The sequence below is a fragment of the Loxodonta africana genome, chromosome 8, assembly GCF_030014295.1.
Source record: "Loxodonta africana isolate mLoxAfr1 chromosome 8, mLoxAfr1.hap2, whole genome shotgun sequence".
In the NCBI taxonomy this organism is placed as follows: Eukaryota; Metazoa; Chordata; class Mammalia; order Proboscidea; family Elephantidae; genus Loxodonta; species Loxodonta africana.
In genome coordinates this window covers 5,293,017-5,311,428 of record NC_087349.1, presented here as the reverse complement: position 1 = coordinate 5,311,428, position 18,412 = coordinate 5,293,017, and the positions used below count along the sequence as shown (strand labels likewise).

Here is an 18,412-nt window from a genome sequence, read left to right as displayed (position 1 = left end):
TGAGTCAGTTCTGACTCATAGCGACCCCATGCACAACAGAACAAAACACTGCCCGATCCTGCACCAACCTCAAATCATTGTTATGCTTTAACCCACTGTTGAAGCCGCTTGTCAATCCATCACTTTGAGAGTCTTGCTCTTCTTTGCTGACCGTCTACTTTACCAAGCATGATGTCCTTCTCCAGGGACTGATTTCTCCTGAAAATGTGTCCAAAGTATGTGAAACAAGTCTTGCCATCCTCACTTCCAAGGAACATTCTGGCTGTACTTCCTCCAAGACACATGTGTTCATTCTTTTGGCAGTCCATGGTATAGTCAATATTCTTCTCCAACACAATAATTCATATAGAGGTTATTAAGGAATGGGGGAAGGGCAACAAAACATGGGTCACATCATTTATCTTGTCGGGACTCCAGCTCCATACAGAGATGGAAGTGTTCCTCTTCTGGATTGTCTCCTTGTTTTATGCCTTCAGTCTACTGAGGAATAGGATGATCTTGGGGCTCTTCCGTCTGGACCCCAGACTGCACAACTCCATGTACTTCTTCCTCGCACACTTGGCTGTCATTGACAAGGCCTTTGCTTCCAACAATATCCCCAAGATGCTGGCAAACCCAGGTGAACATGAAAAAACTATTTCCTTTGTCTCATGCATCATGCAGAAGTTTTTGTTTTTTGTTTTTGCTGCTACGGAATGACTTGGTGATGATGTCCTATGATAGTATGTGGCTATCTGCCATGCCCTTCATTCAACTGTCATCATGAGCTAGAGAGTGTGCACTGTCCTGGCCATCACTTCCTGGACATGTGGGTTTATCGTGGCCTCGTAAATGTGATTATTTTCCTAAGACTGCCTTTCTGTGGGGCCCAGGAAGTGAACCGTCTCTTCTGTGAAGTGTTATCTGTCCTCAAGCTGGCCTGTGCTGATACCTGAATCGATGAAGTCATCAACTTTGCTGCCTGCATATTTGTCTTTGTTGGGCCCCTATGCTTGGTGGTAGTCTTCTATACACACATCCTCTGGGCCTTCCCGAGGATCCAGTCCAGGGAGGGCCTCAGAAAAGCTTTCTTCACCTGCTTGTCGCACATTTACATGGGAGGGCTCTTCGTTGGCATAGCCATGGTGGTTTGTTTGGTCCCAGACAGCAGTCAACTACAGGAGCAGCAGAAAATCCTCTCCATATTATGGTCTTGTTACCGCAGTTTCACGAGTTAGAGCCACCTGCCGCAAATAGCCAATTCTTGAGACAGGGTGAGGTGGGTAGCAAGAGCTTTATTAGATATACCGGTATATGGAGACAGAGGGGAATGATCTCCTCCTAAAGTCGTCTGTCTCCCCGTACTACCGATCAGTTCAGGTTTTTAAGGGAAAAGGGGCCATAAGTTTTAGGGACTTGCAGACTGTGTGCTCTCTTTTTTCTGCTCAGTTTTGGTGGTAGTATCTCAAACATGTTGATCTTGTCCTGCCATTATCCCATCAGCTCAGGAGGTAGCTGGCGCTATCCTTCGTCTTAGATCAATATCACTTGTTTTCCACAGTCTTAGAGGAAACATTGGTTAACACTTAACCGTTTGGGGAGCTAACATCAGGATCTTACTTGGAGGCTGGGATGGGCTGGGGGAGGGAAAGGAGAGAAAGAAGAAAGAAGAAGGAAAAAAAATTGGCTCAGGTACTGTTCAAGATATGGCTGAGCAGCCTGTTTGTCTCTTCAACTTAGTGCTGAATCCCTACATCTACAGCCTGAGCGGTGCCCAGAGGAAGGGTGCCTTCTACAGAGCACTGGGGAAGAAGAGTGCCATGTGACTGAGGGTAGAGTTTTAGTGGAGGGAAATGTGGTTGGCTGACGTAATAGAACTCAACACAAATTCACAACAGGAAGTTTATTATAAGAATGGGAATAGTTCCAATCTTGTTCCTGAACATGGGACAAAATTCTGCAGATAAAAAATATCCTCTTAGTTTGAGAAGCCATGACAGAATATGGGTCAGATCAATGATGGGAATATTTAATCTCTTTTTAAAGTGTTGAAAAAAATATTTTTTAAATCATAAATAGGGTTGTTTGGAGAAAAATTTTTGTTTTAATGTCAGAAAGTTACATTTATATGTTATTCTGGCTGATCGAGCTGGACATATGTGACTCCTTACCATCTCGAGGTAGCAAAACTTGACACAGTGGCTGCAACAATGAGCACAAGTATAGCAACAATTGTGAGGATGGCACAGGACCCGGAAGTGTTTCCTTCTGTTGTGCTTAGGGTCACTACGAGTCAGAATCGACTCAACGACACCTAACAACAACAACAACATAGTTCACATTAGGGTACAATAAAAAAAAAAATTTTTTTATAATTATATGGATTTTGACAAATGCATGATGTCATGTATCTGCCATCACAGTATCATACAAAATAAATTCACCACCTTAAAAATGTACTGCGCTCCACATATTTATTCCCCTTCCCCCACCTTCTCACTCCCTGGCCAGTACTGCTATTCTTAATGCCTCTATAGTCTTACCTTTTTGAACATCATATAATTAAAATCGTACACTATATAGTCTTTTCAGTCTGGTTCCTTTCACTTAGAAATATGGATTTAAGCTTTGTCCATGACTTTCTGTGGTGTGATAGCTCATTTCTTATTATCACTGAATAATACTCCATGGTATGGACGTACCACAGTTTGTTTATCCATTCACCTGTTGAAGAACATCTTGGTTGCTTCCAAGTTTTGGCAATTATGAATAATGCTGCTACAAAAATTCATTTCTGGGTTTCATGTGGACATAAGTTTTTAACTCATTTGGGTAAATAGCTAGGACAGCAACTGCTAGATTACATGGTAAGAATACTTTTAGCCTTTCAAAGCTCTGCCCTATTGTTTTGCCATGTGGCTGTATCATTTTTGCATTCTCACCAGCAGTGAATGAGAGTTCCTGCTGCTCCACAACCTCACCAGCATTTGATGTTGTCAGTCTTTTGGATTTTAACCATTTTTTTTAATAGGTGTGTAGTAGTATCTCAGCATTGTTTTAATTTACCCTTCCCAATTGACATATGATGTCAGGTATCGTTTCATATGCCTTTTTTCAATCATCTGTATGTCTTCCTTGGTTAGGAGTCTGGAGAAATATCTTTTGCTCATTTTGTAACTGGGTTTTTAGTTTTCTGATTGTTGAGTATTAAGAGTTTTTGTATATTTTGGATATAAATCCTTTATTAGATAAATGCTTTGGCTTGACTTTTCATTCTCTTAACAATGTCTTTTGCAGAGTAGAAGTTTTAAATTTTAATAAGGTCCAGCTTTCAACGTTCTTCTTTCATAGAATAGTTTTGATGTTGCATCTAAAAAACAATCAACAAACACAAGGTCACATAGATTTTCACCTATGCTATCATTTATAAATTTTATAGTTTGCATTTCACATTTAGGTTATAACCCATTTTGAGTCAATTTTTGTGAAATGTGGAAGGCTTCCATCTAGATTATTATTATAATTATTCTTGCATGTGGGTGTCCAGTTGTTTCAACGCCATTTGTTGAAAAGACTATCCTTCCCCCATTGCTTTGCCTTTGCTCCTTCGTTAAGTATCAGTTGACCATATTTGTGTGAGCCTATTTCTGGGCTCCCTATTCCACTGGTTTATTCATGTTTTTTGATTGTTTGTTTTTTTGCTTTTTACCAATACCATGCTATCTTCATCAGCAGCACTTTTAGTGCCATATTTCTACATCTGAACAATCTAGGAGGCACAGCCTCTCATATATCTTCCTGGGGATTGTAGAGAAATACAATTTCATAAAAATGTAATATTTTAAATGTTTGGATACTGTAGTTTGTGACATCTTTCCAAGGCTTATACCCTTGAGATATTTGCAAATCTGGGTGGATACAGCGTGAGGCCAATATTTGGTCTGTTCATTCCCTAGAAATTTCCTCCAAAGACAATTAGGCACTATTTTTGGACTTCTGCAGAGAGAAAATTCAGAGATTCTTTTTTTCCCTTAGGGAGAAGGTAGGTAGACTTGATGTCTCATCGCTCTTCTGGGAATTTGAGTTCCTAATAGACACTCAGATGAATCTAAAATAAAACCTTTACACTGGAGGCTTAATTAGGACTTTGTCTTCTGTGCAATACTATCAGCAACTGGAATAAATGCTCCTGAATCTATAATTTATTCTTCCAAAGGCTGTGCGAGTATCTTAGAGATGTAAGTCATATGTATAGGGTTTATTCTAGCACAAAGTAGATTCTTGAGAGAAAATCCAGCACCGACACCTTCTTATGTAGAAGAGATTCATTTTCAATGGGAAGTGGTCTTCAACACATGTAATTTATCAGCTTGTCAGCAGAAATTACCATGCCTACATGCAGAGGAATGAAATCCTGGGTGATATTCTCTCCTGACTCAAAGTATATGTTGCAGGTAGATGGAGCAGACACCTACATGTCCTTACCCCCAACCCTAGGAACTTTATACTGCTATGCTATGGCACTGGTCCTCTGACTTCCTCAGCATCTCTCTCATCATCATTCCTCCATTAGGTAGAGTGATAATGGTCCAAGTTAGCACGACTTTACCAATTGATAGGGATTTACAAGAATGAGAGTCTTTATATTCAGGCATTGCCTCCAGGTAAGGATCTGATACAACCAAAAGAATAAAAGTACTGTATATATTGTTGTTGTTGTTGTTAGGTTCTGACTCACAGTGACCCTGTGTCCAACAGAATGAAACACTAATCAGTCCTGCACCATCCTTACAATTGTTGTTACGCTTGAGCCCATTGTTGTAGCCACTGCGTCAAGTCATTTCATTGAAAATCTTCTTTTTTTTGCTGACCTTCTACCAAGAATGACATCCTTATCCAGGGACTGGTCCCTCCTGATAATATGTCCAAAGTATGTGACACAAAGTGTGGCCGTTCTTGCCTCTGAGGAGCATTCTGGTTGTAATTTTTCCAAGACAGATTTGTTCATTCTTTAGACAGTCCACAGTATATTCAATATCCTTTGCCAATTAAAGGATATTGTGATTAAAAGGCATCAATTCCTCTTTGGTCTTCCTTATTTATCGTCCAGCTTTTGCATGCATATGAGGCCATTGAAAACACCATGGCTTGAGTCCGGGTCACCTTAGTCTTTAAGGTGACATCTTTGCTTTTCAGCACTTTGAAGAGGTTTTTTCAGCAGATTTGCCCAATGCAATGCATCTTTTGATTTCTTGACTGCTGCTTCCATGGGTGTTGATGGTGGATTCAAGCAAAATGAAATCCTTGAAAACTTTTGTTTTTTTTTTTTTCCATTTATTATAATGTCGTTTATTGATCTAGTTATTAGGATTTTTGTTTTCTTTATGTTGAGGTGTAATCCATAATGAAAGCTATAGTCTTTGATCTTCATCAGTAAGTGCCTCAAGTCTTCTTCACTTTCAGCAAGCAAGGTTGTGTCATCTACATAAAGTTGTTAATGAGTTTTATTCCAATCCTGTTGCCCCATTCTTCGTATAGTCCAGCTTTTTGGATTATTTGCACAGGATACAAATTGAATAAATGTAGCGAAAGGATACAACTCTGACACACACCTTTTCTGACTTTAAACTATGCAGTATCACCTTGTTCTATTCAAATGACTGACTGTTGGTCTATGTACAGGTTCCTTATGAGCACAATTAAGTGTTCTAGAATTCTCACTCTTTGCAATGCTATCCATAATTTGTTATGATCTACACAGTCACATGCCTTTACATTGTCAATAAAACAGAGGCAAACATCTTTCTGGTATTCTTTGCTTTCAGCCAGGATCCATCTGACATCAGCAATGATATCCTTTGCTCTATGTCCTCTTCTGAATTCAGTTTGAATTTCTGACAGTTTCCTCTTGATGTACTTACTGCTGCGGCCACTTTTGAATGATCTTCAGCAAAATTTTACTAGCGTGTGATATTAATAGTATTTTTTGATAATTTCCGCTTTTGGTTGTATCACCTTTCTTTGGAATAGGCAAAAATATGGATCATTTCCAGTCAGTTGGCCAGGTAGCTGTCTTTCAAATTTCCTGGAATAGACAAGTGAGCACTTCTAGCTTTGCATCTGTTTGTTGAAACATCTCAAATGGTATTCCATCAATTCCTGGGGCCTTATTTTTCACCAATGCCTTCAGCTAAAGCTCTAGAAATTCCATGTCTTAGGAGAGAGGCTATGCTCTGTGAGTAAGGGCTGTGCTCTAGGAGTAAAGAAAAAAAATTAAATAGGTTTATTCTCAAATACCTAAAAGCAAGCCTTGAGAGAAGCAAGGTGAATTTCAAGTAATTAAATTTCCCCCTAAAAATAAATTAGCCTCTTAATTCTCATGGGTTTCTATTGCATATTAACCATAATGTTCAGCATAAAATATTTAAAAAAAAATACTAAACATGCAAAGAAACAGAAAAAACTATGACAATCAAGAAACATATCAGTGATTAGAAACAAACTGGTAAGTCATCCAGATCTTGACACTGACAGACAAGGACTTAAAAATAACCGTGATCAATATTAAGGAAATAAAGGGTGAAATGGCTAAAAAGATGGAGTATTTCAACAAGAAATAAGAATCTGTATAAAATAAAAAATCAAGTGAGCATTTAAATCTGATATAATGCACTATTGGGTGTATTTCACAATAGTAAAATACCCCTGAACTCAGGGTTACAAAATAATTCAAAAACAAATCAACATAAATTATCTAAACTAAAGCACAGAGAAAATAAGAATTGAAAGAACTCAAGAGAGAAAAACGGAGATGTAGGATATGGTCAAAAGGTCTAAAATATATGTAATTGGAGTCCCATAAGGAAAAAAAAAGAATAATGGGACAGAATAAATATTTGATAAAATAATGGCCAGGGACTTCCCAAATATAATAAACAATATTAATACAGATTTTAAAAGCTCAGCAAAACCCAAACAGGATAAATATAAAACACACATACACACGCATTGGAAATATCTTAGTCATACTGCTAAAAACCAGAGATAGTAAAAAAATATTACATTCAGAAACAAAAAAAAAGATGTATTACTTTCAAAGGAACGGTAATTCTAACCACTTTCCAAAAACCTTGGAATTCAAAAGAGAATGGAATAACTTCTTCAAAGTGTTGAAAGAAAGAACTGTCAACATAGAATTCTATACTCGACAAAAACATCCTTCAAAAATGAAGGTACAAAACATTTGTTCTGAGAAAAACACAATGTGCTTGTTCCAAAAGAATTCACTGCCCGAAGATCTACACTAAAAAAATCTGAAGGACATTCTTTTGGCTGAAGAATAAGGTTCCATTTGGAAGAACAAAAGTGCACGAAGAAATGAACATCTATGAAAAGGATAAAAATAGGGCAAATGTAGAGTAAAATAATATGTAAATCATAGAAAAAATAGTTAAGAAAAAAGGAACAATGAGCAGCTGGACAAATAAAAAATAATGAGGAATATGATGGGTACTGGGTTTTCATGATAAATTTGATTCAATCACTCCAACAATTACATTAAATGTAAATGGTCTATAAAGTTCCAAAACAAAAATTGTCAAATTGTACTTTATAAAAAGAAATGCAACTGTATGCTACATACAAAGAAAAAAAAACCCTGTTGCCATCAAGTCAGTTCCAACTTATAGCAACTCTATAGAACAGAGTAGAACTGCCCCATAGAGTTTCCAAGGAGCACCTGGTAGATTATGAACTGTTGACATCTTGGCTAGCAGACATAGCTCTTAACCACTACACACCAGGGTTTCCAAAGAAAGCACACTTTAAAAATAGAGACAGATACACACACTCACACGCACACAATGACTAAAAGAAAGCTGGTATGGCTAAATTAATACCAAAATAAATGTTAAATAAAAAAGTGCAATGCAAGATAAAGAGGGGTATTTAAATCATAAGGAAGGTCAATACAAAAAGTAGATAAAACAATCCTAAATTGGCATGCACCCAATATATAGTTATGAAGTATGTAAAGCATAAATTTGCAAAACTGAAAAGAGTATACAAATCCATGCTTTTGATTTGAGGTTTTTCGTATAACTCAGTAATTGATAGAATGAGTAGATAAGGAATAAAAAATAATAAAAATGTAGAAGAGATCAACAATTTAATTAACCATGCTGATCTGGCATATAAGGAAAACTACACTCAGTAATTGCAGAATACATAGTATTTTTCAAGTGCACCAAAGATATCCACCAAGTAAAATGTTATTGTAGGCCAAAAAGTCAGTCTCAATGAATTTTAAAAGATGGAAATCATTGCACATACATTCTCACAGCACTGTGGAATTAAATTAGAACTCAATAACAGAAAAAATAACTAGATTATATCCACAAGTTTAAAGTTACACATAAAAATAACTAATCAATTATAGAAAATATTACAAGTGACAAGGTAGAATAAAGCTTGGATGAAATAAACATATTAATTGAAAAACACAATTTAATAAACTGACACAAAAATTAAAAAATTTAAATAGTCCTTTATTATTATAAACATAGAAGACATAATTTAAGCTTTCCTACAGTCAAAATGTCAGGATCAGAAGGCTTAATTGGTGAATTCCTCTAAACATGTACTAAATAAATTCTAGTCAACCTCACATGAACTTTTTTGGAGAATAGAGCTTCCCAACTAATTTTTGAGGCCAACATCATCTTGACACCAAATCTGACAAAAATATTACAGGAGAGGAAAATTACAGATTTACATCTCTCGTGAAAATGCAAACATTCTAAACAAAAAGTAGCAAATAGAGCCTAATGACACATAAAAAGGGTAATATGTCACACCCAAGTATAATTTATTCCGTGAATGCAGTATTGGTTTAACATTCAAAAATCAATAACTGCGTTTAGTACATTAACAAAAAGGAAGAATGTATGTTTGCTTAGACAGCTGCAAAATAGGCATCTGATAAAATCTAATTCCCCATTCATGATTTAAAAAAAAAAAAAGACAAAAAAATTCTCTTCAAGTTTGCAAACTAGGAGTAGAGAAGACTTTCTTAGGAAAAGTATATTTACCAAAAAAAAAAACAGAGTTAATGGCATATTCAATGGTGAATTATTGAACATTACCCCCCTTGAACCAGGAGCATAACACAGGTAACCACTAAGATCATTTCTGTTCATATTTGTATAGACATCCTTGCTATTATAAATACAAGAAAAAAATTAGAAGTATAAAGGTTGGAAAGGAAGAAGCAAAACTGTCTATTCAAGGATATGATTGCATATGTGGAAAATACAAAATAATCTACAAATTATTATTACCAATAAGTGAATTTAACAATGTTGTTGGATACAAAGTAAATATACACAATTATGTTTTTATATACAAACAACAAAAATAAAATACAATTTTATATAAATATCAAGCCTCAACAATCAGCCCTAGGATAATGGCAGCTGCTTAATTTTGAATTCCTTCAAAAAAAAAAAAAACCCTCCCCAAACTATGAGATTAGTATGGAACATATACATAAACCACAACTTTAATACTACTAGAAGCCAGAGAATGTCAGAAACTTGAAATTGCCCAAAGATAGAAAAATATACACCAAATTCCTCTCTTATAATGTCACTATGAGTCGAAATTGACTCTATGGCAAAGGGTTTGATTTTCTGTTAAAGCTCTCACTGCCACTTACAAGCCTGTTGGCGTGGAAAGTAGGAAGAGGAGTCTATAGAAGCAAAGTGTAAGAGAGAAGAGGAAATCAGAGATGTTAAACAAACAGACAAAATCTCTACTCAGGAAGAGAAAGTTAATACTAAATTATGAAATAATGAAAACACAGGTCAGAGGATTGATAGTTCGCAGCACCAGCTACAGGGAAAAAACATGAATATAAGTGAGAATAAAGGTGGCAAATTCAGGAAACCTATGTTTCTGGGTGACGACATAGAGAAAAGGAGGTGTCCCTCAGAGACAAGGCAGTGAAAATCTGTAATTAACGTTCTTTCATATATGAAATGTTGTTGTTGTTAGGTGCCGTCTAGTCAGTTCCAACTCACAACGACCCTATGCACAACAGAACGAAACACTACCTGGTCCTGAGCCATCCTTACAATCATTGTTATGCTTGAGCTCATTGTTGCAGCCACTGTGCCAATCCACCTCATTGAGGGTCTTCCTCTTTTCCGCTGACCCTGTACTCTGCCCAGCATGATATCCTTCTCCAGGGACAAATCCCTCCTGACAACATGTCCAAAGTATGTAAGACGCAGTCTCGCCATCCTTGCTTCTAAGGGGCATTCTGGTTGTACTTCTTCTGAGACAGATCTGTTCGTTCTATTGGCGGTCCATTGTATATTCAATAGTCTTCACCAACACCACAATTCAAAGGCGTCAATTCTTCTTCTGTCTTCCTTATTCATTGTCCAGCTTTCACATGCATATGATGCGATTGAAAACACCATGGCTTGGGTCAGGCGCACCTTAGTCTTCAGGGTGACATCTTTGCTCTTCAACACTTTGAAGAGGTCCTTTGCAGCAGGTTTGCCCAATGCAATGCGTCTTTTGATTTCTTGGCTGCTGCTTCCATGGCTGTTGATTGTGGATCCAAGTAAAATGAAATCCTTGACAACTTCAATCTTTTCTCCATTTATCATCATTTTGCTCATTGGTCCAGTTGTGAGGATTTTTGTTTTCTTTGTGTTGAGGTGCAATCCATACTGAAGGCTGTGGTCTCGGATCTTCTTTAGTAAGTGCTTCAAGTTTTCTTCACTTTCAGCAAGCAAGGTTGTGTCATCTGCATAATGCAGGTTGTTAATGAGTCTTCCTCCAATCCTGATGCCCCATTCTTCTTCATATAGTCCAGCTTCTCGGATTATTTGTTCAGCATACAAATTAAATGGATATGGTGAAAGAATACTACCCTGACTAACACCTTTCCTGACTATAAACCAATCAGTATCCCCTTGTTCTGTCTGAACAACTGCCTCTTGATCTATGTAAAGGTTCCTCAGGAGCACAATTAAGTGTTCCGGAATTCCCATTCTTCGCAGTGTTATCCATAGTTTGTTATGATCCACACAGTCGAATGCCTTTGCGTAGTAAATAAAACACAGATAAACACCCTTCTGGTATTCTCTGCTTTCAGCCAGGATACATCTGACATCAGCAATGATATCCCTGGTTCCATGCCCTCTTCTGAAACCAGCCTGAATTTCTGGCAGTTCCCTGTCGACATACTGCTGCAGCCATTTTTGGATGATTTTTGCTTGTGTGTGATATTAACGATATTTTTCTATAATTTCCACATTTGGTTGGATCACTTTCTTGGGAATAGGCATAAATATGGCTCTCTTCCAGTCAGTTGGCCAGGAAGCTGTCTTCCACATTTCTTGGCATAGACAAGTGAGCACCTCCAGCACCGCATCTGTTTGTTGAAACATCTCAATTGATATTCCATCAATTCCTGAAGCCTTGTTTTTCGCCAATGCCTTCAGAGCAGCTGGGACTTTTTCCTTCAGTACCATCAGTTCCTCACCGCATGCCACCTCTTGAAATGGTTAAATATCAACTAATTCTTCTTGGTATAATGGCTCTGTGTATTCTTTCCATCTTCTTTTGATGCTTCCTGGGTCATTTAGTATTTTCCCCAGAGAACCCTTCGCTATTGCAACTTGAGGCTCGAATTTTTTCTTCAGTTCTTTCAGCTTGAGAAATGCTGAGTGTGTTCTTCCCTTTTGGTTTTCCATCTCCAACTCTTTGCACATGTCGTTATAATACTTTGTCTTTTCGAGAGGCCCTTTGAAATCTTCTGTTCAGTTCTTTTACTTCATCAATTCTTCCTTTTGCTTTAGCTGCTCAACGCTCAAGAGCAAGTTTCAGAGTCTCCTCTGACATTCATCTTGGTCTTTTCTTTCTTTCCTGTCATTTCAATGACCTCTTGCTTTCTTCATGAATAATACCCTTGATGTCAGTCCACAACTCGCCTGGTCTGTGGTCACTAGTGTTCAATGGGTTGAATATATTCTTCAGATGGTCTCTAAATTCAGGTAGGATATACTCAAGGTCATATTTTGACTCTCATGGACTTGCTCTGATTTTCTTCAGTTTCAGCTTGAACTTGCATATGAGCAATTGATGGTCTGTTCCACAGTCAGCCCCTGGCCTTGTTCTGACTGATGATATTGAGCTTTTCCATCGTCTCTTTCCACAGATGTAGTCAATTTGATTTCTGTGTTGCCATTTAAGTTGGTGAAAGGAGGTATTTGCAGTGAAGATGTCGTTGGTCTTGCAAAATTCTATCATTCAATCTCTGGCATTGTTTCTATCACCAAGGCCATATTTTCCAACTATTGATCCTTCTTTGTTTCTAACTTTTGCCTTCCAGTCACCAGTAATTATCAGTGCATCTTGACTGCATGTTCGATCAATTTCAGACTGCAGCAGCTGATAAAAATCTTCTATTTCTTCATCTTTGGCCCTAGTGGTTGGTGCATAAATTTGAATAATAGTCTTATTAACTGGTCTTCCTTATAGGCATATGGGTAGTATCCTATCACTGACAGCGTTGTACTTCAGGATAGATCTCGAATCATTCTTTTTGACTATGAATGCAACACCAATCTTCTTCAAGTCGTCATTCCCTGCATAGTAGACTATAGGATTATCTGATTCAAAATGGCCAATAGCAATCCATTTCAGCTCACTAATGCCTAGGATATTGATGTTTATGCATTTCATTTCATTTTTGACGATTTCCAATTTTCCCAGATTCATACTTCATACATTCCAGGTTCTGATTATTAATAGATGTTTGCAGCTGTTTCTTCTTATTTTGAGTTGTGCCACATCAGCGAATGAAGGTCCCAAAAGCTTTACTCCATCCACGTCATTAAGGTCGACTCTACTTTGAGGAGGCAGCTCTTCCCTGGTCATCTTTGAGTGCCTTCCAACCTGGGGGGCTCATCTTCCAGCACTATACGAGACAATGTTCCACTGCTATTCATAAGGTTTGCACTGGCTAATGCTTTTCAGAAGTTGACTGCTGGGTTCTTCTTCCTAGTCTGTCTTAGTCTGGAAACTCAGCTGAAACCTGTCCTCCATGGGTGACCCTGCTGGTATCTGAATACTGGTGGCATATAGCTTCCAGCATCACAGCAACACGCAAGGCCCCACAGTACAACAAACTGACAGACACGTGGGGGATATATGAAATACTGCTATAAAATAGGCCAACTCACTTCCCCACATTCCCTGTCAACATGATTGATAATCAACTATTAAGGAAACTGCATTTTACTGACAGGAAAATGCAACTTATGCTTTTTTTTTCCTAATAACTTTATCGAGATATAATTCACGTAAATAAAATTCACCTACTTAAAATGTATTATTTAATGGTTTTCAGTATATTCACCAGCTTGTGTGTCCATCACCACGATCAGTTTTAAAACATTTTCATTACCTCATGAAGAAACTTGGCACCCTTTGGCAGTAACACGTCGTTCCCTCCATCCCCAGTCCTAGGAAAGCTCAACAACATGGTGGTTAGTTCCCTGGTGGTTATTTTCTTTTTGCATCATATATTCTAGATGCGGAACTTAAGAGGCTGGCAACACAGAAATGCCAATGGAAGCCAAAAAAAAAAAAAGTCTGCTCTCCCAAGGAACCACGAAAGGTGCAGCCTAGCAAGACATAAAACTTTTAGACAATAAGCATTTTACTCCAAGGAAACATCACAGAAAAAAATAAATACGATCCCAGTCCCATTTACGCAGTAGTGCTGAAAGGGAGTCTAGATTCTTCAACACTCATGAGATGGTAAGGAGGCACCCAACACCACCCAAGATAATGTCAGAGGAAGTCAAGGAGCCAGGACATCCTTCCCTGCTATCTGATAAGGAGGCCTGATCCCCCACAAGGTGAATGGAGATGGGGGGTGGGGGTGCAGGGAACCTGATCTCCTACCCCAACAAGCAATTGAAAGAGTAGCTCCTTCCCCTCCTTACTGGTGTGATGTTGAAGAAGCCTGTTGGAGTCACGCCTTTCACCATCACACAGGGGCAACAAGACCACTTCCACTTTAGTGTTTACAGAGACCACACGGAGAGCCAGAACTCCCACCACCACTCAACAAATACTAGAATTCCCTTCCTCATCTTTGGTGTTAATACAAGTCAAATGGGGATCCTGGATACTATCTCCACTTGGTAATAATGAGGTAGCAGCCCTTCCACTTCCCTTGCCAGTCATGTCAGAGAAAGCTAGCTAAAAGAGAAGATTTAAATAAGATACAGAATTATGTCAAGTCCAAGGTTCTATTAAAAAAAAAAAAAATCACTCATCATACCAATAACCAGGAAGATCTCAAACCAAATGAGAAAAAACAATAGACGCCAACACCAATATGGCAGAGATATTAGAATTATCTGACAGATACTTCAAAGAACAACTGTGAACACTCTCGAAACAATGAAAAAATAGGAAGTCTCAGCAAAGAGAAATTCCCAGCAAAGAAATAGAAGATGTAAAGAAGAATGAAATGGCAATTTTAGAACTTAAAAAATACAACTTGAAAAGAACTGAGCCTCAAAAACCTGTGAGACTATAAGAAAGAGCTAACACTGATATCAGTGGGGTACTGGAAGGGGAGGAGAGAGGAGTTGGAGCTGAAAAAGTACTCAAGGAAATAATGGTTGAAATTCCAAAATCTGGTAAGAGACATAGCCCTACAGGTACAAAACTCACAGTGAACCCCAAGCAAGACAAAGCCAAAGAAATCCACGCCACAATATATCATAATTAAACTTCTGAAAACTAAATACAAAGAAAAATCTTGGAAACATCCAGAGAAAAAATTATACCTTACCAAGGAAGGAAAACAATTCTAATGACAGTGGATTTTCCGTTCAAAACTATGTATGCCAGAAGAAAGTGACGCAACAGTTTTCAAGTGCTGAAAGAAAAGAAACGTCAACTGTTGTGGGGAAAGAACATCACAAAGTTTAGTAAAGCAAAACGAAAGTTTTATTCAGCATATATTCAAAAAAGCAAAAGTGGGAAAATGGACAAGCATGCTGCTGGAGTCCTGTCTGCCCAAGTCCAGAGGATACTACAGAATAGACAAAAGTGGGAAAATGGACACGCAGGATGCTAGAGCTATGTCTGCCCAAGTCCAAGGAATGTTACAAGACCGTCAGTATATATTAATGTTACAAAGGGGCGAAACCATTGCAAGCTTCATCTTTTCACAGATTGGCTAGAAACTGTGATCTTACACTGTGAATTGTCCTTTTTAACAATCATTGGTATAGGTTTCAGTAAGGACAGTCAGGAGGGTCTTCACTGGTCCAATAAATTTTCTATTCACAAAATGCAGATAGAAAAAGATAAGAGTGGAAACTCTTTTGTGTTCTGTTTGATTGGCTAATGTGAAAGATTCCCTAAAAGATATTTACCAAGATTATCCTAGCTATTGTCTTTATACCTCAGGGCCCAGTTGATGTGTCCTTGTGAGTCCTTGTGAGTTCTTAAGAGCCCTTGTGAGCCCAGCTCCAGCTGGGTCACATTCTCTATGCCCAAGGACAGAGAATAATGATTCCAATATTATTTTCTAAATCGCAGCGTATAATCGTGTATATGGCAAATACATCCTTCAGAATTGAAGGAGAAATCAAGGCTTTCTCAGATAAAGAAACCTAAGAGAATTTGTCTCCAGCAGATGTGTCTTAAAAAAGTGGCTTCACAGCAAACAAGTGACAATGGGCAGATAGCCAAGGGATCCCCTAGTCCCAACATGTACTCTACCACTCAGAACTTGCAGGTCTGACATAATGGTTGGAATGTCCACTTAAACACACAGAGTTAAGGTACTAGATGGTTGATAACACCGTGCAGGATTGGAACGCTTCCCTCCAAGTAAATACCTTAGTAGTAAAATGTATCTACCCTGATAGGTAGAATACATGGATCCATCCCCATCCATACCAAGGGTTGAAAGGGCCAGAATCTGTCCTCTGCTTCCCAGAGCTTCATTTCCCTGGCGGAAGGACACCGAAATTATCAGAACCAGTCCCAGGGGATGTCTAAAATGAATGCCCACACTATCCATTGCACTGCCGAACAATAAGCAGGTATGCGTATGTGCACCTCCCAAGGTCCTCCAGAATGTTTGGGGACTGTAACAATGAAAATATTTATGAAACTATCACTAATTGGTGTGTTTGGACAGCTGCAATATTCATGTGGTCCCGGGGTTTTATTTTTATATGTGTATCATTTCAGTAAGGGGGACATTCCTAACTAAACTGTCCTTGCCTTAAACAATAAAATATCTTTTTCTCTGACTCCCTCAGAAACAGAAATAGACAGGAACCACCACCCTTCTGCCCTCTCAGGAGAACAATGGTGGTTGGGCTCTTCACATCTCTCCGAGGAGCACGCTGGTGCAGGTGAGACCTGTTATCTCCTGCTCTGCACAGAGACCTCAGGACAATTGGGAAGGCACCCTGTGGAGATAATGAGTTCATAAAACCCTCCCTTCTCAAAGGAGAGTGAAGAGCAAGGCCTTTCCTTGGTAGTACTAGGATGAGCAACAGGCTTTCAGTACGTTAGGAAATTCAGCCACACTGTGGAAATGTTTGGCTCTTCTGCATGAAGCTTCATCGCAGTCCTCATGCAACAATCACCTCTAGCCCCCAGGTTTCCAGTCAAATCTATTTTACCATCATCGATTTTATTGCTTCTGAGTTTTTACTGTCATAGCTCCTGTCATGCTAAGGTACAGTTTTACTCTCTTTTAATGCTCAAAATCTGCTCTTTGATCATTTTAGCTAGAGATAGAAGGATGACTTAGTACAATTTCTCAGTGAGTCCAGAAACCCCTCTGAAGCGTTCCTCCCAGATGTCACCCAGCTGTTACCCATCTGCAGAAATGGTGCCCAGAGCTGTGCGTCTCAGAGTGTCCCTCAAGCTGTGTCAAAACCCAACAAAGTTATTGACCCTGTTTCTCTCTGTTTAGTGATCCTGCTTCGCCATTTTAAATAAATGACACGGTGCAAACCCATTCATTCACTTAAATAATCATCTAAATATTCATTGTGAAAAACTAGGTAAGAAAAAAATGAGATTTGAGGCTGAAAATAAGTCTTTAAACATGAACAAGAAGAGCTTTTGTGAGCTATCTGTTGTGGCAGCGAGGATAAACGCAGGAATGGAAAATTTAGATGGCAGGTCAGAGGTGAACGCCAACGGTATTGAAAGAGTGCTCTCTGATCCTAACCTTAGAGTCTGTTATGGATTGAACTGTGTCCCCCCAATATGTGTGTTGTGAATCCTAACCTTTATGCCTGTGGTTATAATTCCATTTGAGAACAAGTTGTCTGTGTTATGTTAACGAGACAGGATTAGGGTAGGGTGAGTCTTCAGTCAATCCCTTTGAGATATAAAAAAGATTAAATAAGCAAGCTAGTGAGCAGAGATGGGGTAAGATAGATGTCAAGACACATAGACAGCTCCAAGAAACCAGGAAGCAGAAGCAGAAGAGACAAGGACCTTCCTTCAGAGTCAACAAATAGAGAAAGCCTACCCCTAGAGTCAGGGCCCTGAATTTGGACTTCTAGTCTCCTAAACTGTGAGGAAATTAATTTCTGTTTGTTAAAGCCACCTACCTGTGGTATTTCTGTTACAGCAGCATTAGATAACTAAGACAGTATCTGTCCATCATGACACTTTCCAGTTGAGATTGCCCTTCCTGCAGGGTTAAATTATTTGCAGGTATATGAGTTAGGCTTCATTTTTGTTTGTTTGTTTTTATTTTTTTATCCGAGAATAACTCTGATTAACATAAGGGAATAAAAGCAAAATTTATTTGAAGGATGTGGAATAACTCATGGAATCAAAGAAAAGCTACCATGGAACAAAACATCTAATTTGAAAATTTAGTCTTTGAAGAGAACATTAACATCATGGAATATTACGAAGATGTAAAGAGAAAAATGAAGTTCTGATGTGTGCCGCAACACGAATGAACCTTGAAAATATGATGAGCAAATTAATTCAGTCACAAAGGGCAAATACTGTACGGGCTCGCTTTAATGAAACAAGCAAATTTATAGAAACCAAGAATTATTAATGGTTACCAGGAGTCAGAGGGAGGGAATGAGGGAGGTTTTGGGGGGAGGAGGGAGAGCATTGAGTTTATGTTAATGGCGGTGGAATATTTTGGAAAAAGGTATTGACAACAGTGGCAAACATGAAAAATGTAATCAGTGTCATTGAATTGTAAATGTGGAAATTATTGTATTGAAAAAATATGTATGTATATAATATGTGTGTGTATTCACGTGTTTGTATACACACACGTATATTTTAGTTACTTTTAAAGTTACTGAATCAAGTCCTCATTTATGAAAAA

General features: G+C 38.2%; 1 protein-coding gene across 1 annotated transcript; it reads left to right on the top strand.

Annotated features, from left to right (window-relative positions):
* The first annotated feature begins 372 nt into the window (after positions 1-372).
* Positions 373-2,254, top strand: LOC100659763 (olfactory receptor 2A2). Its single transcript, XM_064290352.1, is given in 3 exon segments — positions 373-820; positions 823-1,212; positions 1,573-2,254. Coding segments are annotated over 3 exon segments (1,014 nt in total). The 5' UTR covers positions 373-429; the 3' UTR covers positions 1,806-2,254.
* The last annotated feature ends 16,158 nt before the right edge of the window (positions 2,255-18,412 follow it).